Raw genomic sequence first — 27,235 nt, 5'->3', positions numbered from 1 at the left:
AAGGAAAGAAATATGAGCCATGTAATCAAGGTTGACCCGCTTACCTGTACCTGAAACAAAAGATACCCATGCCAATCACTTTTGACAAATCACTGCTTGTCCACAAACTAGATAAGATTTCAAAAGACGCACCTCGGCTCCCGCAAGGTAGGACACTGCTGACAAAGAAGTATGTTTTGTTTTCATTCAATTGTTTCAATTATCATAAAGATCATCTGTATCTATGCCTAAAACAAGAAGCATATGTGCTATCATTTCATAAGAACACAATTTTTTTCTCTAGAAATGATAACAAATCTTTGAGAGAGACAAACAGTCACGGTCCATTGCGCATTGTGATTTTAGCAGCCATTTTGCTTTCTTTAATCAAAGGTTTTGTGTAAAGCATGATATGATATGATATGATATGATAAACATCGCACTTTGACATCAGGTGAACAAACTCTCACAAACATATCAGTTTGTGAGTTTTCATAAGAATATTTCCAGCATACAAGCAGAAAACTTCTTATGCAGTTTAATGTCGTAAGGTACAGTTTGATTTTGACAATTTCCGGAATCGGACTGACTTAAAGTTCTGATACATTGGTTCTGATAAGGTGGAGGAAGTTCAAGACAGTGTGGCAGATTACGCTCTCGATAGAGAGATTTGATTTCACCTCCGACTTGATTGAGAGATATGTCTTTGGGATGAACAATTTCAGCACAGACCCTTCAAGAAAGTGGTGGTGTCGGATTGAACATTGGTTTGAGTTTAACCCTTTGAGTGCTGTAATTTTCCCACCAAAATTTTAGCACGACATTTTACCAATTTTGATGAAGTTTTCTATATTTTTTTTACAATTTTGGACCAAATGGACATCACTTTTCATTTGCTACAGTTTTTTATCAAAATTTTGGCAAAAATCTGAAAAAAAATTGACAAGGGTATATTTTATAAAGGCAACAAAAACTGACTTTGGTGCAAGTATGGAGATCATTGATGTGGTTACTTTGTTTGTTCAGGTTATAATTCATCGTTAGGAAAGTCCATTGATAGATTTCTCTTTTAGTAGACACTATGCTGGATTTGATTCTGAACTAAGTTCTTGATGACGATGAATGAAAGAACACCGACCTTCTGCAGTTTTTATGTGTACAAAGCATTGATGTGCTGTTTCTAAAATCAAAAGCAGATAAAACAAATACTTCACTTTTATCTCAAGTTGACTTTCTTTCAATGAAGTCTTCCGTATCATGAAGAAAACTATAAAAAGATAGTCAAATATACTCAGACTTTAGGGAATGTACGAACTTATCTATCATATCTTACAATCACTAAAACTGACCTTGGGCAACTGACCTTGGGCACAGACTTTGAAGTCTGTGGACACCATTCATGAATTGTTTCTTAATTTAGTTACAAAGTGAGAGCAACAACAATGAATAGCTTTTTATGATATGTAAGGGCCATGACAATAATCCAATGGGAGGTACTTCCTATGTTATTTTGACTGAACAGTTCAAACAGTAAGCCAAAGTCGATGCATAAAATGAACAAAAAGAAGGACATGCAGATCAAATATTTTGTTCTCTATCAATATCATTTGTTTTCTACATCTTAGCGTTTTCATATTTATCCTTGAAAAGTTATAGATATATTGGTCAATGCATACATAAAACTGTTGAAATCATAAACAGCAACAGCTAACGCTCTGTAGAATATATTGGTTACACTTTGGAGTTCTTTTCCTGCAATGCTACTGCTTTTTGTCATTTCAGATATGTTTTGAAATTGTTGGGAAACTTTTGTGGAAACAAGACATCAACTAAATTAACGTTGATGTATAAGTGTCGAATTTAATCTCTTGATACTGTTCATGACACAAGCAGTTTGCCAAAGTAGACTTCACATCATTGGCATGTTTCTCATATCAGGCAAGATTGAACAACACAGGACCCACACCAGACTGTAGTACAATTTGACATTATGTGGTGAAAGTATTTCTTATTTATTTTCTATTAAGGTAGAATGCATCTCAGGGACATGAACACAGACTTTTAAATTTATACAAATCTTTTCTGATCAGCCACTTGTTGGGGCTCATGTTAAAGCTCTTACAGCAAGAAAAATTTTAGTGTTTCAAAATAAAATATGTGATATTTCCCCATAGAGTAATCACGGGGATGGCGGCCATTTTGACTTTCAAATATCGGTAAATGTATGGTAATTTGTTTCACTAATACCAAACTTTATACGGGGACCCCTGATTTTTATTCTTGATTTGGTGAAATAATGACTGTGAAAGTTTCACTGAGGAAGTTTGAGCAAAACTTCCTTCACTTCCAAGGTGTGTACTACCCTAAAGGCATCTTCAGATACACACAGACTTCAAGTATAGGGAGGATATTGTAGGACAGTCTTCATGCATGCCCAAGTTGATATCTGAAACTCTGCGAACGCTTTCTTTGTTGATTTTGTCACTGTAAAACTGCTGTATGTTTTGTTACATACACTCTATAAGCATGTTTCAACACACCAATCCAAACACCTGACAGCTTAAAATGGATAATATGGTATGATTGATATCCAAAATCAACGACTAATAAAAAATTTCATGAACAGCTGTACTCATTCATTTATTAACAGTACCAAAACAAACCACTCTGCCAAATGAAATAGTAATCTTTTATTTATGTCATTTCAAGAATGTCACTTTTGCATGTTTACCTCACCTAGGAGGCTTGTGTATCTACACCAGCGTGTCAAATTGGCCAGGCTAAATAAGGACAAAATGAAAATCACAATATAAATGTGTCACAGGGTCAGCATATAAGTGTGCCCCAAGTCAAATTAACATGCCACTAATTCAAGAAATTTCTATTTGATGCAAATAAACTTTACATGTCACATGTAGTGGTGTAGGGCTGATGCTCAAAAACTTTTAAAACAACCAAATTGACTAAAAGAATTTGTGAGAAGTAGGGGCTGGGCCGCCATTTGTCAGTATCCCCCCTGCATGCAACAGGTGGTTATAGGTCAGATGTTCATCAAACTTGAATCTGCCAGTGAGTGGAACCGTCAAACACTTGTGAAAGTGCCTGGTTGACACGTCATCTAGATAGCTACCAGGCTGACATGTCTGATAGCTTACTGATAGCTTAAAGAGGTCAGAGATTGAGAAAATAGAGTCAGCAATCAATTGTTCATGGCAAAAACTTAGTCATCAATGACTTTTTAACATCAAACTTTTTGAGGAAAAAATGTTACAGGTATTAGAAGTATTCCCCCAAAATAACAAAAGTGAAAATAAAAATTTACATGCTATTAAAATTTAAAAAATTTACATTTAATCATTTTTTGACTTACCTCAGTATTTGAGATTTCAACACTTTTCTCAATGAAGCAAGACTGCTGTAACAATTTATCTTTCACATTGTAATAGTAAGTCTAAAACGTAAGTAGAATTTGGTGTACACATGACAACGCCCTCTACAGATCAGAATGCCTTGATCATTTGAAATGTCACTGGTACTTGAAATATTTCCCTGACCTGTAAATCAGTAACAAGCTATGAGAGAAAATATCTCAAAATAAATCAAAATATAATACCATACTTTTTGATACATATTTATTACTGGTGCAAGCTTTGAGGGATTATACCTTTCAGGCAGCCCACCTTTTGCATCTGTTTAGCATAGTGAGCCTGTTATTCATGGTACCATAGAACCTACAATCTTCCACCAATACCGATATACCATGGATTTTGGTAGAAATGGATAATCTGACCTAGCAAAATGTATGACATCGCCCTCTATAGTCTGCTAAGAAAAAAGTGTAGGAGTTGATGGATAAAATTTTGAAAAATAGACAAAAATATGTTCACCAGGTTCTATATGATACCTTTACAGCTATCACTATGTAACAGGCCACCATAATATGTACATCCATCAGATAGCATCTCTCTGACTTATCTGCAAACACACAACCCTTTCACCACCATGGATTGTTATCAATCGGGGAAGCAGACCTGTTACAGGAATAGGAAGGAGAGGCAGGATGACCAGGTTACTGTAAACACAATACCTACTGTATTATAAGCCTTAAATTTGCTTGGGGCTTCCACTGCAGGACATTTCTTTCACAATGAGAGAGGGCATCGAGACAACATGATACACTGCTGCCTGATGCCATCAGAAGACTCTGAGCAAATTTATAGAAACCTGTAAGCACCTACTTGTGGTTGGGGATCAAGGCAGAGTGGTTTTGCTGTGTTTTTGTTTTTTTGGCCTGGAGAAAGGTAGTCATCTGCATTCTTGCTACCATAACCTATGAATGCAGCTGTAACCCAAATGTGGAATGGCTTTGATACAGCATGTAGGTGGATATATTAAAGGGTAACTCCTTGAATAACAGTAACCCCTTTTCAAACATAAATACTTATTGATGGGGCAGCTAACAATTTCTGAGATTTACAAATTTGTTTTCTTTACAATTCTTTTAGGACAGGAGTTATTTCAACACCTCCATTTTGAAAAGTAGAACTATTGTCATCTTAACACAAAACTTTTATATTCATGAGTGAAATTTTTACTCATAACTATTTACCCAAACAGAATCTGTATTGATAGAGAACTGGGGAATCTTTGCCACCTTTGGACAATGAAAGTATGCTTGCAGCTTTACGATAGTTTAACTTTATTGAAAGAATTGGTTTCCTCAGGCAATCCTGCCAACGTAAACAAAGCAGTGTTGCTGCTGTTTTGAATGCTGTGTACAAACAAACCCTTTTGAGCCTAGGGCTTCACATGCACCCATGCGAAACCACAGACACACACAGTGTTCCTTCACGGCATTCCTTCAGCTTGTTTACTGCAGGCGGATATCTACAATGAAAAAATCAAAGTTCTTGGCACGTTATCATCATGGGTAATGCAACAATGGTGACACCATTCAAATGGGTGGACCACAATACTAACAAAACCATGAACATACAATATAATTATGTTTATACCTATACCTGTGCACATATTCAGCCGTATGTATTTGTTTGTATTGCTATACCATAATTTCTTCATCATCAGTAGAATGGTGCAATATTTCATTCTGGAATAGGTCTATCCAGGATATAGGCATTGATACAACAATTCCAGGGAATAGGGATTGATACAATTCCTGGGAATAGGTGTTTTCTACCACAAAAGTTTCCATTCTGATATGTAACACATGAGACGATGTCAGAGTTGGAAAAGATTGCAGCAAGGTGACCTTCAAGTTCATAGTTTTTGAAAACACTGTACTATCCAGGGTTTGAACACACTTAAGTATTCAAATGGCCTCCCAAATGATGAGCTGCCATTCAGAACAGTGCAATTGATTCTATCTTCTCTGCCCGCTTACATGCATGATTCATTCATGAGTCTCTGAACATTGGGCAAGCAGTTTCACAGATTTTTTCAGTGCACTCAACTTCAGCAACTTTAATCAAGCTTTTCCAGAAAAAAACTCTGCAACATTCTTTTCCAGTATGCTGTTAATTATAAACATAAAACTCTTAATGATTGTCAAAGTTTCTAAGTGTATGCTAAGCAAGTTTCCTGTTGTATTGAAGCCATACAACACACAGGTGGTTAATTGCCATCCATACAGGTGAACTGAATTCCCGCCATCTGTTATTCAATCCAGATGATGGGAGTCTTGCCATTACTGAAATTCCAGACAGAGAGAATACCTGGGACATACTTCTGTTGAAATAATTGTTACATAGCCTGACCAAAAATTTATACTCAGGCAACTGTATCTGTGGTATCAAACTTTCTAAGAGTTTCAAATTGAAAAAAAAAGAGAATCCCACTTGCTGATAGGTCTAACTGTCAAGAGAACAATCACTGTTATGACTACACTACAGCTTTAATACATTGGTGCTAAGCTTCTAGTTTAATGAGTTCTTTTGGTAGCCGATGTTTACCAAGATCTTGTGTAACTTCAGCTAGTTGTGCTATTTACTGATTAGGAGAATGGCAAATATTGATCAAGGACACACAGGGGTGAGAAACTGTCCTAGGTCAACACTAACATTACTCATGCAAATTTCTACAAGAATTTACAAGACAAAAAGGTGTTATGAGAAAGTTTTCCATTCTTCCAGTTGCACGTTACACTGTGTACAGTACTGGTAGGTGAGTGCCTTTTTGATGAGATCCAGTTATAGGCCTCAGGAGCTGTCATATATACTTGAAGGTATTTTCTATTAGCCTTGTGGTGAGTGAATGGTGAATTAGCTAAGATTCTCTTGGCAGTGATCATGTTGTATGCCTGGGATCAAAGAAATGGCCTGGAGTACTTTAACTGTACCGGTAAAATACACATGTACTAAAGAGCTTTGCTACACTGGAATATTATATGCCATACTCTTTTGTGATCATTTTATCAAGAAAAGCGACAAAGGCCAATACCTGCAAAAGAAGTCGGTAACGACTTAAGGTTTACTAGTAAATGCTCCAAATGGAAAGGTCACCCCAGGTTTTGTGAAGCCAGTCTGTGGCACCATCTCTGCTGACAAAGAACTGAGCTATAGTTAGAGAGTTGTAAAGAGGCCAGTCTCACATTATAAAGTGACTAATAGAATTCACTGAAAGACGTTTGGCCCATGGCCATCATGGTTAAATGGACCTTTAAAAGAAGTACGACAAGGTAACCTCCCTTCGTTTCACCATACTGTGGAAAAAAATTATTTCATTTAGTATTATTGAATTGTTTACTGCTATTGTCATTGCTTGGTCTGATCAGTTTTACCATAGAAATGTGACATACAGAAGTGTCAGGAGAGTTAGGATTCTACAGTACAAGGAATGGACAGGCTAAAGTTTGATGAAAGAGTGATTGAAAACAGCAATGCAGATTGCTTTCTGCTCTCAGGCCTACTTTAATTTGCATTCTGAATTCCTCAAGGGAATGCAACTAGCAAAAAATCAGTCCATAGTAGACTACCTCTGTAAAGCAATTTTAGAAGAAAAAAGCCACAGCAGTAACGTGGTTTATATTTACAACAGAAGCCGTGATTGTTACAGATGATATTGTTCCTGGTCACAGTTGACCAACCCTACTGTGTAATGAGGTCTGACCACAATACCTGTGCCAACCTTCTGACGTTAGCTACTCACTTATCACTGTCTGAGAACACTGAGTGACTTTGAAGTTCACAGAACATTAATGATACTGTAACTTGCAACGACAGCTCTGTCAGATATTGATAGTATAATTTTCTCAAGCAATACATGTACATTATAGCCTGGTTAGTAGGTTTTTTGTTGCCTTTCTCATACTTGTTTATAAAAATCCTTGAAGGTGCGTACTGTGCACTGACTGTGGCTGGCAGAGTCACTTTCAAATGCCCATGAGAAAACGTAACCAGACACCACTCTTTGTACTTATATGGTACACCCTCCACTATTCATATGTATATGATTTTTATAGAATCAAACTCGATCACCACATAGGTTGAAACAATACTGTTCTTGTGTTCGGTAAGTACACAGACATGTTTTGAAATAAGTATGACTGTAGAAAACACACAATACCATTCATTACACATTACGAGCATTCTTTCAGAGCTGTTCAACTTTTACCACCACTTTTTTTTAATATGCTAATCTCGTGAACTCTTCCACTTTTTTTTGTTGACAGGACAGTGCATTTGTTACGCAGTGTACTGCATCTGGCAAGATCAGGACAACAGACACATACTTGAGGAACTTAGCCCACCAAACTTAGTAGAACTGGTCTGATTCGAGGTTGAGCACTGCCCAGAATCATGTTGCGTTCAAGCAATCAGATCGGTAAGAGTACCGAGTACCTGATACACTCAATGGACCAGACAACAGGAAAGAAGAAAATGCGAAAACGTCTTGTTGAAAAGGGTGGACGCTGTACTATTATACACAACTACCAACGTACGCACAATTTCCGGTTTCTCAGCGATATTTTCACAACTTTGGTGGACATCAAATGGAGATACAATTTGACTGTCTTCACCTTGGCGTATTTGATTTCTTGGGTGATCTTCAGTATCCTTTGGTGGCTGATAGCACTTGAGCACGGTGACCTTGACACTGAAAATTTGAATGACATAAACTGGGAGCCATGTGTCACAAATGTCCATTCCTTCGCTACAGCATTCCTGTTTTCGCTGGAAACTCAAACCACCATTGGCTACGGTTTTCGATCTATCACGGACGAGTGCTGGGTGGGCATCTTGATAGTGGTGATCCAGTCTGTGGTAAGCTGCATGATCGATGCTGTCATGATCGGCTGCGTCTTTGCGAAAATTGCCAAACCCAAGAGACGCGCAGAGACGCTGGTCTTCAGCAAGAACGCTGTGATTGCAAAGCGGGACGGAAAACTCTGCTTGATGATTCAACTGGCGGATATGAGACACAGTCATCTGTTTGAAGCACACATCAGAGCGAAATTGATAAAGCACCGTGAAACAGAAGAAGGGGAAATAATACCGCTGTACCAATACGACCTCAATATGGGTTACGACCAGGGACTGGACCGTATCTTCCTTGTCTGGCCATTGGTTTTAGAACATGTCATTGACAAAAACAGCCCACTGTACGAGATGTCAGCGACAGATTTAAAAAAAGCCGACTTTGAAATCATTGTTATATTGGAAGGAATAGTTGCATCAACTGGGATGACAACGCAGAAACTAACATCGTATCTTCCGGATGAAATCAAGTGGGGTTTTCGCTTCAACAGCCAGATCATCGGCACTCACGGAGACTGCTTCGCTGCTTTCTACAGCCTCCTGAATGATACTATACCCACGCCAACGCCGTCTTTGAGCATGAAAGAGCTGGATGAGAAGAGAGAGACCGAGGCAAACAGAACTGAAGCGGACACCACGACCAGCACTCTCAATGAAGACAGGAGGAATAACAGTAACACGCACGGAAATGGCAGACTAGCACATCAAACATCACACACAGAGACAGCTCCGCAGGAGAATCACACACCCAAACGCAATGGCAGCAGTACTATAATACGAGATGTGATTGACATTGAGGGAGTTGAGCTGAAAGACCTAACAACAGAAACAGAGACACAAAAGGAAAATGAAGAGAAGAAGAAAGCTTGACAGGGTACACTCTTTCAGGTAAGTTTGAGATTGTTTGTCCATCAGTCCTTTAGCTCTTGTGGAAGTGAATAGGAAGTAACCATAGTGTTTAATGATAATGACCACAAGACCACCTGTAACTTTGATGATAATGATCAAAAGGCCAGTTTGAGTGGTATGAGGATATGTAAAAAATACATTTTTTTGCACAATTTTTACTTTACTTATTACCATATGAATAATAATTTTTAATTGGGTACTGATTTGGGATCATATTATCATAAAAGTATTAAGACGCAGGTCATATATCAATCTTCATTTGTTAGTTTTTGATGTTTTACTTTCAAAGCAATTATGATAATGTGTTATTCAGCAAAGATTATTGGCAGTCATTTCGCAAAGTGAACTGGCTGATGGATCAACTCTTAAATGACTCAGCTGTAAACAACCAGTTTAGTTCAGCAGAAAAATATATATTTTGGAAAACACATTCTTGCAGCCTGTGTGGCCTTGGTAACGCGTATAACTAGAACACTGCATCATCCCATCTTGGACATACCCTATCTAACACCATTTACTGCTTTGTGTTCCCAAGACAAACTGTGATTTACAGAATGAGACATCAAAAGATTCACATTACATCCAAGTGCTGGGTAACATGTGTACTTTTCAGAGGTTGTGAGACCAGTAGATGAATGAGAATTCTTGAATCGAAGGAATCAATCTCCTAGGTCACTTCCTTTGACTTTGCCTACTTTCAATGCAGCCTAGCTAGTCAGATGAGATCTGTAGATCCAGCTCACCTGCCAGTTTATTGTTATCAGTATTGGGATTGAAATGTCGGATGAATCCCTTTCCCTGTATATTGCCAATTCAAAATTATTTTAAAATGCAAGCAAACTGTCACTGATAGAGGGACTGGAAGCTCTGATTTCATGACACTCATCAAAACTTCACTTCAAAAGAGACAAACAGAAGTCATAAAAACAAAATAATCTCCTAAAACGGACTCATCAAGTCATGTGGTGTGATCATTGTCTGCCACACATTAGCAAAGTACGTGTCTCATTCAAAAGGTTACATAAGGTCATCTGTACTGTCTTTGTCTGTGACAGGCACCCATTAACAGGCTATGCTTGTAATTGCAACTTTGTAAATCCTGCACCACCATAGTACAGGAAAATGGGGTGAAAAGGTTAATGCTGTCCCCCTCCACCCAATGTCTAGATATTACAGAGTCCTCAGTGTTATAGCAACCCTCAAACTTAGTAAATACATACATACAAAGTTAGCTACTACCTGTAACCACGGTCACTCCATGGTTTCTGCCTAGCGCCCTCTCTACAGCTAAAACATTTACTTTACAAAATGTCTGTACGTCTTGATAACATGTTGCAAAGTTCCAGGTTTTCAAAATTTTAAGCAGGATTAAAAAAAAGGTTGGTTGTAAAATGTAAGACAGTGATAGTTGTGTTTGATTGCAATAATCCATTATTTTTTTTATTTTGCAAAAAAAAATGAAATGAAAAGTCATTGCTAATTTCAAAATTTGGGTTTACCCGTGAGAAAACTGTCTTGAAATTATTGTTTACAAATGTAATATACTATTTATAACAATTCACAATAATCACAAAAACCAATCTGGTTCGTTTGTGCTGGTATACTTTTCCTTATGGTATCAGATTTTCTGTTCACAGTAAGAGTATGTGGAAGTTTTAACAATCGATTGGGTAATACAAATCAAGAAGGACTGGTGCTAAAGCCACTGAGAGTGGTCAGCAAAACAGGAAGATGTTGGCACTTTCATAGCCATTTGGCCTTTTTTATTGCCATAAAACATGAAAGTGCTTTCGATGAACAAAAGAGTGGGACAGAAAATTGAAAAGTATGTTGGCTCACCAAGATAAGACAGCTAGAAAAACAACAATCTATCAAAACAGGATGATGATGGCATTTTCAAAGCCCCGGGCCCTTATATTGCCATAAAATATGAAAGTAGTTTCGATGAACAATGAGACAAAAATTGGAAAGTATGTTGGCTCACCAAGATAAGGCAGCTAGTAAAACATCTGATCACCATTCGTGTACCAATAATAGATGCAGTCAGGGTATCATTAATAGGGAATACTGGCAAATATCCAGGCAAAGAACATCCGGCAATTTCTGTCAGTCAGTGGTGGGGAATACTGGGATTGACACCACATATTTTATAGCAGATACAATGTATAAAATTGTGAACAAAGCGAACAATACAGGAAGGTATAGCAATTTTGTTTCTTGTGTTTTATGTGAAGTCACTCTTGAAAGCTTTCAGGAAAACAAGGATAGAAAATCAAGTACGATTGGTTGAGGCACTCTAGATGCAATGTCAACTTGTAATAATGAATGTAATGATCAAAATTATTGAAATATATACAACTTTTAACCTACGCCTCATCATGTCATTTCTATAATGTTTTCGTTCCATTAGTGACAGATTTTGTCTCCGTTTAAACTAACCTATTAACCTATGAGATCTTAGCAAACCTACAAAACCAATCTTAAAGGCAACTACATGAGCACAGTTTCAGAAAAGATTGGAAAAATAATAACAGGGATGTTGTTAAAAGCACAAAGTATTGTTTACTTTGTGATTGACAACTCCATAAAATCTGAAGCAAAAACACAAAAGAACAAAACTTCTACAGCCTTTTCTGAAATAATTTAGCTAAAATCAATTGAAGGCTAAATAAGAGTGGTTTTTGAGATTTTTGACAAAACTTAATGATAAATAGAATATTATGACAGCATAAGGTAAAATAACTCTGATTGGCAGTGATAAAGGATTTGATTTAGGACCATTCTTAGCTAATCTCCCAAATGTATGACACCAGACACTAGCGTGGAACATACAGTAGTATCTCAAATTGTTGAAGCTGAGGGGTGCATGGAAGTGAGATCTTAGTCATACGATTCCACACTGGACACATACTAAGTCATCCATGCTATATATACAGATCAGAGCTGACAATATCATTTTACATATGAAAGCAAAAGGAACATTGAATGAAATCATCAATAAAACACCACTTACAAAAACAACAGTGGAATATAATTAAACTGTTGTTGAAAGGTCCTGTCTATTGTTAGTGCCTGACCCAGAAACAAATGACATAAAGTTATATCATGTAAGTTTTTATTGTAATCATTCTGTTTTGGATCCTACCACTCAAAATCTGGCGATGTGACATTACCTTTCTACTTGAGTACTAAATGCTGCTGCCATAAGGATGATGATTTCCAGATTTTCATTCATAAAGGGGTAGGTCATAAGCTTCAAATGATTTCTTTTATGTCTCATTCTGTAAACTCTCACATCTGAGAGTTCAACTTTGTACAGAAAGTACTTGATATCTATTGATTCTTGGCGTTTTTATGAAGGACTTCAACCAGCCACTTTGCAATTCCAGTTTTCAAAACCAGTTGACCAATTTTCGTTTGTTTCATGCTTTATTTTATGGATTGTGAAGAAACAAGGGAACTCTAATGAACAAAGAATCATCTGTTTTACAGAATGTATGGTTTGAAAATTTTGAATTACTTTTTCGTAACAAAATACTGACATAAACATTTGAAAATTCACTCATTCAAAACGCTGTATGTTCTAGAAATTGTTTTAAACAGGAAATGCTACGCCAAACATGACGCATTCAAGGGCTCTTCACAAATTTGTGCCAACACAAAATTACATTGGCCAGGGACACTTTCTTTTGGAATTACTCGATAGATAACTACATAAATGTTGGATCAGATAGGCTCAATCACATTTGGAATCACGAATACAACACATAAAGTTTTTTTTCTAAAAATTGCAGGGAATGATATAATGTCTCAGCAATTGCATTTATCAAAAAATTGGCCGGAGACTGGCTGTAACATGGCCAGCTATAACACGTAAAATGTAGGCAGAACACTTTAACCTTTTCATTACTATGGTTCAGCCCAATCTTATTGTTGTCAGTGGTGATTACAGACCTGATTACAGGGCACTGGGGTGAACAGCTAGGTTACAGCCCATCATAAGTTATCCACACTGGATAAATTCTTCCCGGAAGAAAAGTGAAGAAATGAGAAACTTGGACTCAGAAATAATACAGTCAGTAGTGCAGGCACACAGAAATGAAAAGTGGACACCAGCTGTCAAGAAATTCTCTGGAATCAGTTATTTTTCTGTTTTGGGATACAAAATACACTTTCTGATGTAAAAAGGAAAATCCTTGCTACTTTTTATTCGTGTTTTATCATGGGAAGTCTGATTTCAGCAAAGTTGGGATGCAGTGCGTTACTGTCGTAGGGGTCTTTCACCTTAAAAGGGATGTATATGACGTGATTCACGGCACTGCATTGTTGTCATGCAAAATACCAGGTTAGTAACAGGATAAGCAAGTATGAGGAAAAAACACTCATTTGCAAGTCAAATCTTAAGGACGCTAAGTTACAGTTTGGTAAACCAGACACCTGGAGAGACAAACGTATCAACACTGCCAGATTTACAGACACACTTTATAGGGACATCGTTTCAAGTTTTGAATACATAATGTAGCGGGCTGTTTCCTGCTGATAAGTATTGGAAATCAAGTCCCCTTTGGTCTTGTTTTATAACTCTGAAACTGACGTGTGGGAGACTAGAAAAACTTCTTCCGTGACTTGTCACTTGGAATTTTGTCATCCCTCATTTGGAGGCTCACTGTTCTGAGCAAAGCATCCTGACAAGGCACCACAGAAATGCAGATGTAAACTTTCCCGTAAAATTGAACTTAAAGATGATCACCATGGAGAGAGAAAGTTTCCCAGCGACAGTTTCCAAGGTTCTACCCAGACTAAGGCAAGTCAACATCTTTAAAAGGGTTACATTTGGGTCAAGGACACTTTGTTTCTATAGAAAAAAGCCACCCATCATTGTGTCACAGCACGTCACTGTCAGCTAAACGCAGACTGACAGAACTTTTAACTTTAGAAGCTGTAACGCATCTATTAAAGACAGAAGTATTTTGAGAGGAATGTTAGTCTACTTGGAAAGAATTCAAAGATTATTGGTGACAGCAGTATTTCTTCCTCCCAGGTGATCTCAGTTGTTCATGGTCATGCATCAGTCCATTGGGCGTTTAATAGCTTATGTTAGGTCTGTTTCTCTTTGACCATGTAAAGTGCATGAGGCGTTAACATTTGAGACTGATCTGTGAAATGTGTTTAACAGGTAAAATTCCATACTTTGACTTTTGACAAGTACTGTAAAGACTTGCCCTTAATCTGTGGGCTTGTAAATATCAAAACAGAGTGAATGGAATAAACATTTGCAGATTGTCACATAGATGGTTGGGTGGACGTGAAACAACGCCAGTTACCATGTACTTCCGAGAAAAGCCAAATGACTAGTGCGCAGTCTGGTAAAGTTATACTGTCATTCACAGTAATTGGCCAAAGTGGTCATTGAAATACACAGCTCTGGGAAAAATTTCCGTGCTATCAAAAACAGAATGAAAGACAACTCCCACAAAATTGTTTATTTGTGATTCAAAAAGTCAGACAGTTTGAGTTGTTTTTTTGAATAACAATGCTGTAAAATTGGATAAACATATTAATTTCATGCTTTGATACATCACAGTTATGCTGAACCACATAACCCATGAATGCCTGCTAGGAAGGATACTGAGATATGAATTAGTAAGAAAAATATGACATCATTTTGAATATGCCAAAATGGAACATTCTACACTTTGTCCAAACACTCCTAATTTGTGTTCTATGAATCAGGGAAATGTGGCTACACGTTTGTGTCTATCCAATTTTTTTCTTGTTACAAATTTATCCAGCAGATTGTTCTTTCAGCAAAATGTTTCAAGGAAGAGACAGCTTTAGACAAAAGTGAAATAAAAAGCTATATAGTTGCAAGCAGGATGCTGTACTGCAATGATATAGAAGGCTTGTTTCTGATCTTCTGTGGTAAACTATCATAGTAAGGCCTGATACTGTTGTGTTAGGTTCTCTGTAGACTATAATCAAAACTTGACTGCAAACCAACCACCTGATGTTCAGCATTGCCTGTCATCATTGCTGGTGTATGTCAAAGAAAAACCCGACAGACAGTGGTGTACAATGTGACATGTCACCATTTCAATCAACAGCTACTTTCATGTTACAATGAAATTCATCTAGTTAGTCATACTTTATTTGAATATCTTAAAAAACAAACGCTTGAAATTTGTTTTAACAGATTTCAATACTGTAACAATAATGTGTAATAATAAATACGTGATGAAAGATGAAATTTCATGATATACTTGTAATATCAAGTACGTTAACTCATAGACGATGGTCCACTCTTCAATCTTCAGTCTACTATGACATCTTGTATGTATATAGTGTGTGGCTGATTATGAGAAGAGAAAACAATGTCCTCAATGCCCTTACAAGTTATAGGTTTCATTTCATGCACCCATTGTGACAGGAAGGAAATAGTTTTCAGTGCGTCCAACAACAAATGAGCCGTATACAAATAAGAAACATGAAATTCAAAAATCAGCAACAAACTTTAATTAATACAGTTCCATCATAATTTCTAGTCCCACTAGCTCTAATTAGTTGAATATAGTGCATAAAATGTCCTCAGTAGTTGGAAAACACATTTGTTTTATGTCAAATTTTCAAATTAGGGCAGTTTGCGTCTCAGAATTGAAAAACTTTCTATCAACTTTCCTTAAGAAACCTTGAACAATTCCATTTTGAACCATTCCATTTTGAAATCTATAAGAAAAATCAGGAGTCACCGTGCATATTTGGTACTAGAGAAACAAATTACCCAATATTCAGTTACCGACATTTGAAATTCAAAATGGCTACCATTCCTGTCTCAACACTCTCGGAAAAAGTAAAATTTTCACGATTTTCACAAAAAGCAAAACGATGAAAACTTTAGTTACTCCATTAGCTTCAAAATGAGCTTCCACAAGCAGTAGACTAAAAGAAGTTGGAATATCTTTCCCTGAGGCAAATTCTACCTCAAATGCACTTTGCTTAGTTCTTTTGACACTGTATATTTTAAGTGAATTGTTTCGGGTACAGACAGGTGTTCAATTGGATAGCGCAGTCAGAAGAACTCTCCATTGACACTATGTAGTGTTTTCAGGTTGATCAAAGTACATTGACACTACACAAACAGTATTAGTGTTCTTCCATTGGTATAATTATTCCTTCTGGCCAAGTGTTCAAGGAAATCAAGAGAATGCAATGACTTAAACATTGATGAAGTAATAAAAGCACAAAGCTTGAACTTTCGCTCTCAAGGGCCAAATAATTAAATCTTTCATAAAGTGTAGAATTATCATGTATCTGCAAAAAAAAATTCTTTCAAAAAAAAGCAATTACACAATGTAATTGTATTTACCTGTACTATGCTGCATGCATTCCAAAGTGAAATTGACTCATTTTATTATCAATATAGAAGTTCACAATAGCATGCCGCTGTTTCCAATGCACTGAAATTTCTCAAAGAAGTTTGATAAGCACTGTGTATGCACTGTAACCTCATAAACATTGACCTCCGTGTACAACAAGTCTGTACACACCACTTAGCTTGTAAAACATTTTTCGTCGGTTGAGCAACGCAAGAAACACTGAAAAATTCACCTCAAAAATTCAAAACATATATACACATGGTAAACTTTCAAATTAGTTTCCCATCAATGAATTCTTCCTATTAGATACAAAAACATGCAAACAGCCTATCTGAATTCCAGTTTCTATATTTTTATCCAGTAAGAATTAATAGTATCTGAATGTTTGAGTTGGTTTTAAATGAAACAATAATTCTGATAAGATTTAATTATAGATCAATTCACTTATATGACCAGACTGTATCAAAGCTCTGATAACAAATCAATTTTCTTTACACAGTTTAATTGTCTAGCAAATGAATGGCTAATCTAAACTAACACTGGAACATTAAGTGAAAAAAGTACATTTTTTAAAGTGTAGATTTTTATTGGTCAACCAAGCACCTAAAATACTTAAAACAAGACAATATTTTTTTCAGTCTCCCTATCTCTTTGCAGTTTTAAGCATCATACAGCCATATCACACTCACTTGAAATTTTTTTCTTCAAATATCAAGATTCTATTAATACTTCCAACTTTGGCAAAAATAAACCTGGAAGACTCCAATCTGGGTCAAAGTGGACGTTGCTTGGTTTTGTACAACAACATTGGCATGTATCAGGGAGTTTAGCTTCTCACATTTTAACCCAGGACTTACAACAATCAAAACAGAACAATTTACAGTCAAAGGAGAACAGAGATACGATGACAATGACGTGCACTGTGATTGGGCAATCTAGCAATTTTTCAAAGGCACAATACAGGTATCTAAAAATAGTCCATAATCAGTCACTTCCCATTATTGTGGATACAGGGCACTAAAATACCTGTTATCCGGCATTTTGTTTGTGTTAAGTTTGATCAGGGCCTACTGGGACTTCTGCTCATAAATTATTTTTAGTGCACTTGTTCTATGTATCCACTGCCATTCTTTGTCTATTCCCTACACCATGTAGAAATACCTATTATTTGGCTTTACACACACAGCCTACCGGTAATTGGTATATATCCATTAGGACTCAAATTATTGTTATTTTGACAATTGAATTTCTGTCCAGACTTGAATTCAATTGATGAAAATAACAATGCACTTCACATCTACAGACAAGATGGTGTGTTTGCAAGCTAGATACTAGATTTCAACATGCTCTTGGACTTACACCAAGAAAGTGTAGTTAATTCATGGAAAATGAATTAATTACACTTAAAATGCTAAGTTACTGAGGCTTGATAATAACACAGTACATATTGTCTTTTGAGGTTAACTAACAATTGGCCAATGGCCTCTTGCACTAGGCAGCCCTTATTTTATCAGCGCTTTTTCAAATTTTGATTTTGATTTTGAATTTTATTTGATTAAATTTTTTTATTTGAAATTTCATCTCACTCAATAGTATAACACTGGGTATGAGATATTTTGAAATTATCTCAAAACATGAAGCATACAAGAGGTATGATCAAAAAAACGTCCAAATACTGGTACTATCACAAAAAAGGGACCCTAACATATTCTATAACAATAAAATAAATTATGAATTCATTGCTAAATTAATTATTCTGTGTGCATGGACATGGGCTAAAATTACATTTATTATTACGGTATTTCTCATCTTGAAAACGAAAGACTTGAATTTTTGCTCAAACTACATCACGGAAACTTTAAACCACTCTCTTTCAAAATCAAGAGTAAAAATCGGGGGTCAACATGCAAATTTTGGTACTGGAGAAACAAATTACCCAATATTTGCCCATATTTGAAATTCAAAGTGGTTACCATCCCTACTATGACAGAAAATAAATTTCCTGATTTTCACCAAAAAAGCCAGTGAAATTTTTTTTACTTCATAAATATGAAAGAGAGCTCCGACTTAGTGGTAGGCAAAAAGAATATTACAAAAATTTGAGTCTGAATATCTGTCCCAAAGGCACATTTTACTGTAATATAAGGCAATATGGAGTAACTTTCAATCAGAGCAACTCTGCAAAGAAAACTTATCATATGGATGCTTTCACTTGTGTCAAAGAAGCAACAATAAAACTCAGATTTTATACGCAGGTACAAGTCATGAACTCTGGGGTCTACTTTTTATTGGTTGGTTTATTGGTAGTATTTCGGATTATAATCTTAGCTTTTACAAGTTGCTTGTTTATCACAAACTGACCTGGAAAACTGGACACATATCAAATAAAACGTAGAGAATGTACACGTGGTGAGCTGTACACAACTTGCATGTGTAAAGTACAGAATGTGGTAGTTTCATACACTGGTATAGACGGAGTCCTGGCATAAGATTTTGCCCTTGTTCACAGAATTCATTATCTATACAGTAAGCAGTTTTTGCATGCTCTGTATATGATTGCAGGAGGTGGGGAGTGTACTTGCTTTCCTTTAGGATAATTGTTTGATCTGTTATAGTATAGTACATATGGTAATTACAAAAGCTTTATGGGAAGTTTCGAAAAAATGATGCATGCTTCACTCTCACGAGATCATGACAAACAATACCTATTTCTCCTATTTTTAGAAGTCGGTCATATTGAAACTTACTGAGTTGTTTCACACATATCTTGAAAAGAAATAATGAACTCTTGAAAAAAAAATTTGACTTTGAAAATCATCTGAACACCTGTTGCTTCTCTGAAATTACAAAGCATACCACTGAGCAAACTATTAGTGATCGTCCTACCATGTATTGACATTAATACTCATCCAAAACAATATGTGCTACAAAGAAAAAGAAATTATAGTGTATGATTAGATATAAAGAAAAACAATTATAGTGTACGATTAAAATTTTTCAAAGTTTAGGTGATTAACAAAATAGGCAAAACTAAAACAGAGTTTGAAGATATGACTGAAAATGTTTATTTCCAGTAGGTTACCCCATTTGGATTGCAGAGTTTCAAAGACTGTAATTTAAAATAAAGTCCTCGTTTGGATAAAGTGAAGTCCTCATTTGGATAAAGTTCAAGGCATCATAATTTTAAAAAGGTTTCAAAATATGACTTCGTAAACATGCAAAGGTAAAACTCTACTGTATACTGATTGGTCAGCCTGTATGTAAATTTAAAATCGGAAGATGCTCCAAAATTTGTTGACAATGAGCCAAACAGACAGACAATAGGAAAATGTCATGTACAAACAGTATCAGATATATCAACATCAAAGACATACTTGTCTTTTAACAATATCATCTCCACGTGTTTGATCTTTCCTATAACAATCATCACTCATTTCATATGTGACATTTATTATTATATCACAAGTGTCCACATCTCCTTTTTTTGAGTGTCTGTCAACAAATAAATTCCTATGTCATGTATTTTCAGTGTATCTGAGCTACAGCACCATGAGTCACCTTCAACTGCCAGTTATGCATTTCCGATATGAAATTATTTTAAATTCTGTGAGACTGTCAATTAATCCATAATTTTATGATCAGGTTCAAATGAAGCTGGCTTTTGGTCTTGTCTTTCAATCCCTGGAGACAGTTACAGTGTGCATGTGACACTCTACTTCCCCTGTACAGGAATGTCTGTGCCCTCGGACAAGACACCTGTCCTTTAGCAGATGCATCACCAGCACCCTATATTGATTTATTTGAGGGCGTTCTCACCACCGCCATGATGAAATGACCCTTTGTACAGAGTTACCTTTGACCAGACTTAAGTGGTCAGTGAAACGTGAAAATAATACAAACACACATGGCATGCATAGGGGCAGACTCACTACTTCCCTCCTTGTTGGTCAGTCATTTGTATGTGTAGAAGAATGTACAATGGTAAAAAGTGCATTTACTTTAACATAAACGCCCAAATTTTGTTTGGTGAAGACATCATATGACTCAAAGCTGGAAGATTGTCAACTACAGTTACATGTACTTACGCTAAATGCTTGCATGCATGACTGCGTCTTTTCAAAAGTTCAGCTTTTCGGCTTTGTCTGATGCAACCTTAATCACAACATGCAACACATGACCACAAATGTCGTATCTAGCTAGCTCAGTCTCACTAGCTCAGTTTCCTCAGTTTCTGTCAGTATCACAGGATAAATCAAACTGTAACTACCTTGAATCTAACCATTCAAATGTACCTGGGATTTCAACCATTACAATCAAATGGAGACCTGACTGCTCTATTAAATGGGCAGTTACAGTGATTCACCTTTTTATTAGTTCATAGGGAAAGCCAAAGTGGATAGGAACTTCCTGATGTCTTTGTTGTGGGATTAACAGCTCTAAGAATAAGATCCCAGAAATTTCACTGATGTGAACTTGAGGGCAACCAGTCAGCAGGGTGTCTAGAAAACAATTACACCTGCATTAGCAATCCGCATCGACCAGTAGTTTTTGTGTTAGCTATGTGAATTACACTTATTAATATCAAAATAAATTTATTTAGTGGTAGTATTGTATTGAATCTGTAAATTATCCTGGTATCGATGAATCATAACTTTTCATGAATATACAATCCGGACAGTGTTCTGATAAATTGTACAGTGAGTATTTTTTGTGAAGATGTTCACTAGCTACCTGTATTGAAAGCATTGGTCAGATTGTTCAGGAAAGATGTTGCAGAAATATTCTCCAGAAAATCAAACCAACTATTGAGGATTGAAAACAGGGACCGAGGCAATGACCACTAGGATAATGACCAGTTAGTATTCAGATGTCTGTTATGTAGTTTATTGTTGATGCATAGTTGGTACTGATATTGTAGGTGACAAGTTGCAATACAGCTTAAAAGTGCCAAAATTTCCTGAGTACATAACAAAATCCAGTGAGCCCCAGCTATATTTGAGGACAAGCCCACTTTAAAACTTTTCATAATTGAAATGTGTCTCTACCATAATGGCTCTACAGCCAGGACACACAGTAATTGTCAAAAAATCTACAGCAGTATTTTCCTCAAACCTTTCCATATCAAATTTTTTTGTGCTCCTTGGTAAGGATGATATATACTTTTTTGTGAAATCCTTCAAGACTAGTATAATTTCACAGGAATAGTATGGCAGTGAGATAATTAAGGTAGTATGAGCCTCAAAAGTAAAAGAATTAAACTTTTGCTCAAACTTTCAGCTAAACTTTCAGCCCATTCTAGCTTACCAAATCAATAATGACAATCAGGGGTCACCGTGCAAATTTTAATATTAGAGAAAAAAATACATAACATTTACTGATATTTGCGATTCAAATTTCCGCCATCCCTGTGTCAACTCTAAAAGGGAAAATTAAATTTTCGAATTTCGAATTTCGGATTGAAAAAAACTAAGATGGTGACAATTTTTCTTCCTCCAAAAGTTTTTTAATGAGCCTCAACAAGTGGTACATCAGAAAAGAATTGTAAAAAAAAATTTAGAGTCTGAATATCTGTCACCAAGGAACACTCTACCAAGTTAATGTGAATCAATGAAAGAAAAAAACATGATTACAGCTAAACCTGTATTTCATGCTCTTTTACCAAAATTTTTCTTGCACCCTTCCCTATGATTGTTCTGTCACCTGTTCTCTGGTCAGAATAACTTGCACTTCCTGGTGAAATCTCACCACACCGCCACCAGCATGAGGGCTCAGCCTGGACACACTATTACAGAAGCAATAGAACAATGAGTTCATAGACACATGTTCTGGAAACTTCAGTGACACTGTTATCACTGAAATTTCTCCAGCTTTATTGCTTTGTATTGATTTTACAGAACCTGTAATTTCAAAGTTCTTGAAAAGTTGCCAGTTTTTTAATTTATAAACACCGTCCACTAAAGTCACTGTTTTAAACAATTACACCAAAACATAATGGTAAAGGCTGGACATCATGATAATGCCCTGATCATTGCAAAATTTTGATGTTATCAGACATCAAGTGATATTCAATATTAATACTTTGCTATATTCCCAATTAAATATACAATACACAATACAAGTCTGCAGCAGCAGGACTAAAGCTTCTTTTCTATAAATTTGACCATACCGTATTTAGATAAACAGATTCCTAACGCAGTACATATACCTGAATATTCTTAAATTTGGACCAAAATTTGCATAAACCACTCGAGTATATAATACAGTCCGACCTTTGCACTAACTGTATGTCATTCTTACTATCAGAATATAAACAAACTGATTACATTAACTTCTACACATGCCAATTGAAACACGTGGAATTCCCTGACAGAAACGCTACAATAAAAAAGGCTAAGTCAAACAAACAAATCACCTGTGCAACCTTTACCCAAAGAGGCAATATACCTGTGATAGAATTCTGCGGAGTCCTTGCACCGCATAGTGGATGGGTATGATTTCCAACGGATACCACAAACACAAGGCTAAATGATAATCTGCAACAAACAGAACACCGCCTATAAAGGTAAATTATTAACAGTTAAACCAATTAGGACAACAAGGTAAATGGTAGAAAACTTGGATCAACAACAGTGTCGCAGAACTAAAACTGAGAAAGATTTGTTTCTGGTGTCGCGATACTCACAAACTTCAACAAAAGACAGAACTATAATATACCATCAGTATCAAGATAATACTGGATACGAAGGTCTTAATACCTGTCTACATTCCAGTCACTTTGAACCGTGGAAGAGATAGTTGGGTACACTCCTGAAAATTTTAGACAAACACCCGGATGGTATCAGGACCTTCAGTTAATCTTCTTAGCAGATGTGATCACTATCTATTACATCTTCCTCACACTTGGAAGATCTTCACTCCCTTCAAGACCACCTGTTGGCCGTTGACAAAATTTTAAGCAGGTTTGTACACCAGGCTGCTGGTTCTACATTTCTCTCTTTCAGCCTTGACTTCAGATATACGACTTCAGATATACACACAGACATTTCTAAAAACTTTATACGTCACAAAAATGTTTTAAAATCATTGCAGAGTCATTTCAAAAGTTGGATGTGTGCTTTCAAAAGACCTCACACTTTAGAATGCCATCACAAATGTGACAAGACTGAGAAGCACTACTTAGCTGTCAAGTCGTTACGACAGATGACATACTGACATAAAAATGACAAGTTGTTGATTAATAGAGCTTAATTTCTACTACTTTGGAACTTATTCCCAGGACAAACATGGCAGTGGAAGACTTCCCATTTACATTTGGGCCTATATCAATGTATTCAGAACCAACTGACAAAAAACAACTACGTCAGTGACTGTAGCACTAAATACTGCATGAAATAACTAACAAAATTGTCTTCAACCATCTACTTTTACACACTATAAGTGGCTGCTTTTATTTATTTTCAAGAAAAACAGGAAATCTAAATCCAACAGCTCTCTGATGAAATTAGCTGACAGTTCAGTTTAATACTCAACAGTGGAAATTCACAACTAGTAACTGATTAACTGTCACTGAAGTTTTTAATGGAGTAACACACTCCACGCCACTTGGCAAGTAACTCTTGTCTATCTTGTGTAAGAGACAACTTTCCTTCACGGGGAAGATCACTAGAATCGACCAAACTAGCAGCATAGGTGAGATTACCACAGAAGGAATCACATTCAAGTCACAGCAATTTAATGCTAGTTTTAAATCTCCTATGGCAGTTAAATTCCGTGTTTACTCACATATTCTCTACCAGTGTCCCAACAGATAGGACAGGTCTATCCCTGAAAGCAACCAAAACCCTACCCATTTCCTTTTTTCTTATCACTGAAACTATACTTCAGCGATCATACCTAAACAGAACTTGACAAATTGTTTAACAATAACAAAGTACTCCTGAGGACAAGTGCAAACTTTCAAGGAAAGATTTTCAGTCCCTCTGTCAGAATGTCAATTTGTAACTTTATCTCATAACAGGTTTACTTGTAATAAGTATGCTGGTAGAATAGCTCTGGAACAGATATCAATAAAAATCCACGCGCTTCCCCTGGAAGTATTGCCACAACCACTTCCAGGTAACAGTGATCTAGGAACAGAGTCATGGAATTTACTGTACACAAAATATAAACAGTTGCTGTGTTTTGGCGCGTTCCCCTACTTTAATATATGGTTCAGGGATCTCATTAACTGGCAGTATATCAGTTGATATTTACAGTGCACAGAATATTAACAGTTGCTGTGTTTTGGAGCATTCCCCTACTTATATGTTTCAGGTATCTCATTAACAGACAGTGTTATCAGTTGATAATTTGAAATCAACTCGCAATTTTCACTTAGAAAACTAAGAGTTTACTTTATATTCAGGGACATTATCATGGGATTTCTTGGCAATGAAGTGATAGCTCAGCGTATAACGCTGACGTTCTATACATTCTGAAAACAGGGCATAAGAACCCATTCTATTTTGCCCTACTTTACAGTTTTCCCGCCTAAACCTAAAAATTCAAATTAAAAGGTGTGGCAAATGACTCAATCTCCATGCTCCCTCCAAATAGTGTCAGGAATTGCAATGATGACCAACTCCACTTCAGGGGTATACGCCAATCAGGAACAAGCACTGATCATAAATGTCAAACTAGAGAATACTTGTATTAAACTATAAAACATGAAAGGCTACAGTGGAAAATCATTTGTCTCAGAACATTCAGGTTGTGATTTCAACCTCCACGTGTTACGTTGTTCTAATAGATTTCAAGACCTAAATTTTGGACAGTATCAAATTTCATGATGGCTTGGTAAGGTTGTTAAGAATTTCAATGCTTTATTATTTTTTTATGTTCATATCATAATTTACAAATCTGTGACAAGGTCAGGTAGTACTTCTAGACCTACATGCTACCCTTTAAGTTTGAATTCAGTTAACTTTTCTCTCAACTTGTGTGACCAATTTTAAACAGGAGCATTGTCTGCATGCATATGAACTGGGGAATAAGAAAAAAGTTCCTTGTGACTAAACTGCAGGCAACCACAGCACGTGTGTGTTGTTGGTAGATGATGTATTGACTACAATTTTGGAATAGGCTTGTGTATTCTATCACGGTCCCTCCAACAAAATTTTGTGGAGGGACCGTGATTCTATGTATCTGAGTGGGCTTCTACTTGCAGGCTCTGAAACTGTTGCCAATTGTTGCATGGATGCCAAAAGACATTGCTACTGTATCAGTTTTGCAGAAATTGATTGGTTAAATTTTAAAAAGTCACAAGTTCTTGAATTTGAAAGAAAATTTCAAGTAAGGGTACTTAACTTGATCAGTAAATTATTGCACAAGTTGTATGTTACTGTATACTTTGAACTTTCCAATGATAAAACACTCCCCCATTGTAATTTGTCAACACAGAATGGGGGTTGAAGAGGAGGGAAAAAAGATGTGAATGCTTTGTTCAGTTGTCCTGTACATCTAGTTTTACAAATCTGTCAGTCAGTTTCAGAGTTTCGCAGATTTGAGAGCAAAACTAATTTGCCAGTATCAACGAAATGAAGGTCATGACATTAATCTGTCTGGTCATTCTGACTGGCAATTTGACAACATCATGAAATTGTTTTGCTCGAAGTTCACCAGTAATGATTATAAACTCTAATTAACTCAACTGGAAAAATTGTACGGAAGTTGTAAGGAAGTATGGAAAATGAACCAAATATCCCAGGCTCTATGAAAACAATTTACGCTGTGTCTTCGGTTGGGGAATTTTACCAACTGTTCAACACTTATCAAATCCTTCAGCTAATTTGAATATGTATTCATAACAAAATAAGATAAGAGAAAAATATGACAACGCCACAGTATTACCAATCTCTCAGACAGAGTTGACATTTCTTGAAGAAAACATGGAGTACATTTTGGTCAAGATTACATCCCAGGATATTCAGTTCAGTATATAGAAGACAGGATCTTAATTTCTTCCTCATGGAAGTTCAGTTTTATTGTGTTTTAATTAACAAAATGACAATTTATCAAACTGTAAATGTAACATATGTCATGTTCTTGTTTTTCAGGTTAACCTCTCGGGGCAATTGTAGTTTAGAAGTTCTTTACATTTACAGCAAATATGAATCGCAGTCCGCTATTAGCAAGAAATGAAAACTCAAGGCACTCCTACCCTGACAAAGATCGCTACCTCGAAATGAATCAATTAACAGTATCTTCAAGGGGGTCCTTCTCAACCGGTCGGCCACTTCTGAAAGGAGATATATTCCGCAAACACAGACTTGTCAAGAAAGATGGTAAATTCAACATAGAGCACAAATACTCCCGTAGACCACAGAGGTATATGGCAGATATCTTTACCACTTTAGTTGATCTCAAATGGCGTTGGAATCTGACTATTTTCAGTTTAGCATATGTACTTTCTTGGTTCGGTTTTGGGCTTGTTTGGTGGTTTATTGCCTTGGGTCATGGGGATCTCGTCGAAACAAACTTCAAAGATCCAGACTACGTGCCATGTGTGTACAATGTTCATTCCTGGTGGACAGCTTTCCTCTTTTCCCTGGAGACTCAAACAACAATTGGCTATGGTTATCGCGGAATGACTGATCAGTGCTGGGTTGCCTTTGCGGTGGTAACAATTCAGTCAGTCATAGCGTGCATGATAGATGCAGCTAT

The 27,235-nt window shown here is 36.4% G+C and overlaps 1 protein-coding gene and 1 long non-coding RNA gene across 13 annotated transcripts in view; one reads left to right on the top strand and one right to left on the bottom strand.

The window, feature by feature from the left end:
• The window catches only part of LOC139151296 (uncharacterized), a 65,017-nt gene that overhangs the window by 30,858 nt on the left and 6,924 nt on the right, over positions 1 to 27,235 (bottom strand). The window contains exon 1 of one of the 11 annotated variants that reach the window (XR_011556395.1): positions 45 to 233. The exons of the other annotated variants lie outside the window; for them this stretch is intronic. This is a non-coding gene — a long non-coding RNA (uncharacterized lncRNA). Of the gene's footprint in view, positions 1 to 44; positions 234 to 27,235 lie in introns of those variants that run through there. 11 annotated transcript variants of the gene reach the window in all.
• LOC139151292 (G protein-activated inward rectifier potassium channel 3-like) lies at positions 146 to 26,801 on the top strand. 2 transcript variants are annotated; one of them, XM_070723977.1, is made up of 3 exons: positions 146 to 169; positions 7,667 to 9,140; positions 26,629 to 26,801. In XM_070723977.1, exon 2 carries the CDS (start codon positions 7,794 to 7,796, stop codon positions 9,120 to 9,122), a length of 1,329 nt encoding a protein of 442 aa, XP_070580078.1. In that variant the 5' UTR covers positions 146 to 169; positions 7,667 to 7,793; the 3' UTR covers positions 9,123 to 9,140; positions 26,629 to 26,801. The 2 variants fall into 2 exon arrangements, with proteins under 2 accessions (XP_070580078.1, XP_070580077.1); XM_070723976.1 differs by lacking the exon at positions 146 to 169 and adding an exon at positions 6,022 to 6,159.

The sequence above is a fragment of the Ptychodera flava genome, chromosome 15, assembly GCF_041260155.1.
Source record: "Ptychodera flava strain L36383 chromosome 15, AS_Pfla_20210202, whole genome shotgun sequence".
NCBI lineage: Eukaryota > Metazoa > Hemichordata > Enteropneusta > Ptychoderidae > Ptychodera > Ptychodera flava.
Note: the sequence above shows the minus strand (reverse complement) of the source record. Positions and strands in the feature narration are given on the sequence as shown.

What these genes read in the sequence shown, in the direction of transcription:
- LOC139151292 (XM_070723977.1), top strand. Translation starts at nt 7,794, where the DNA reads ATGTTGCGTTCAAGCAATCAGATCGGTAAGAGTACCGAGTACCTGATA.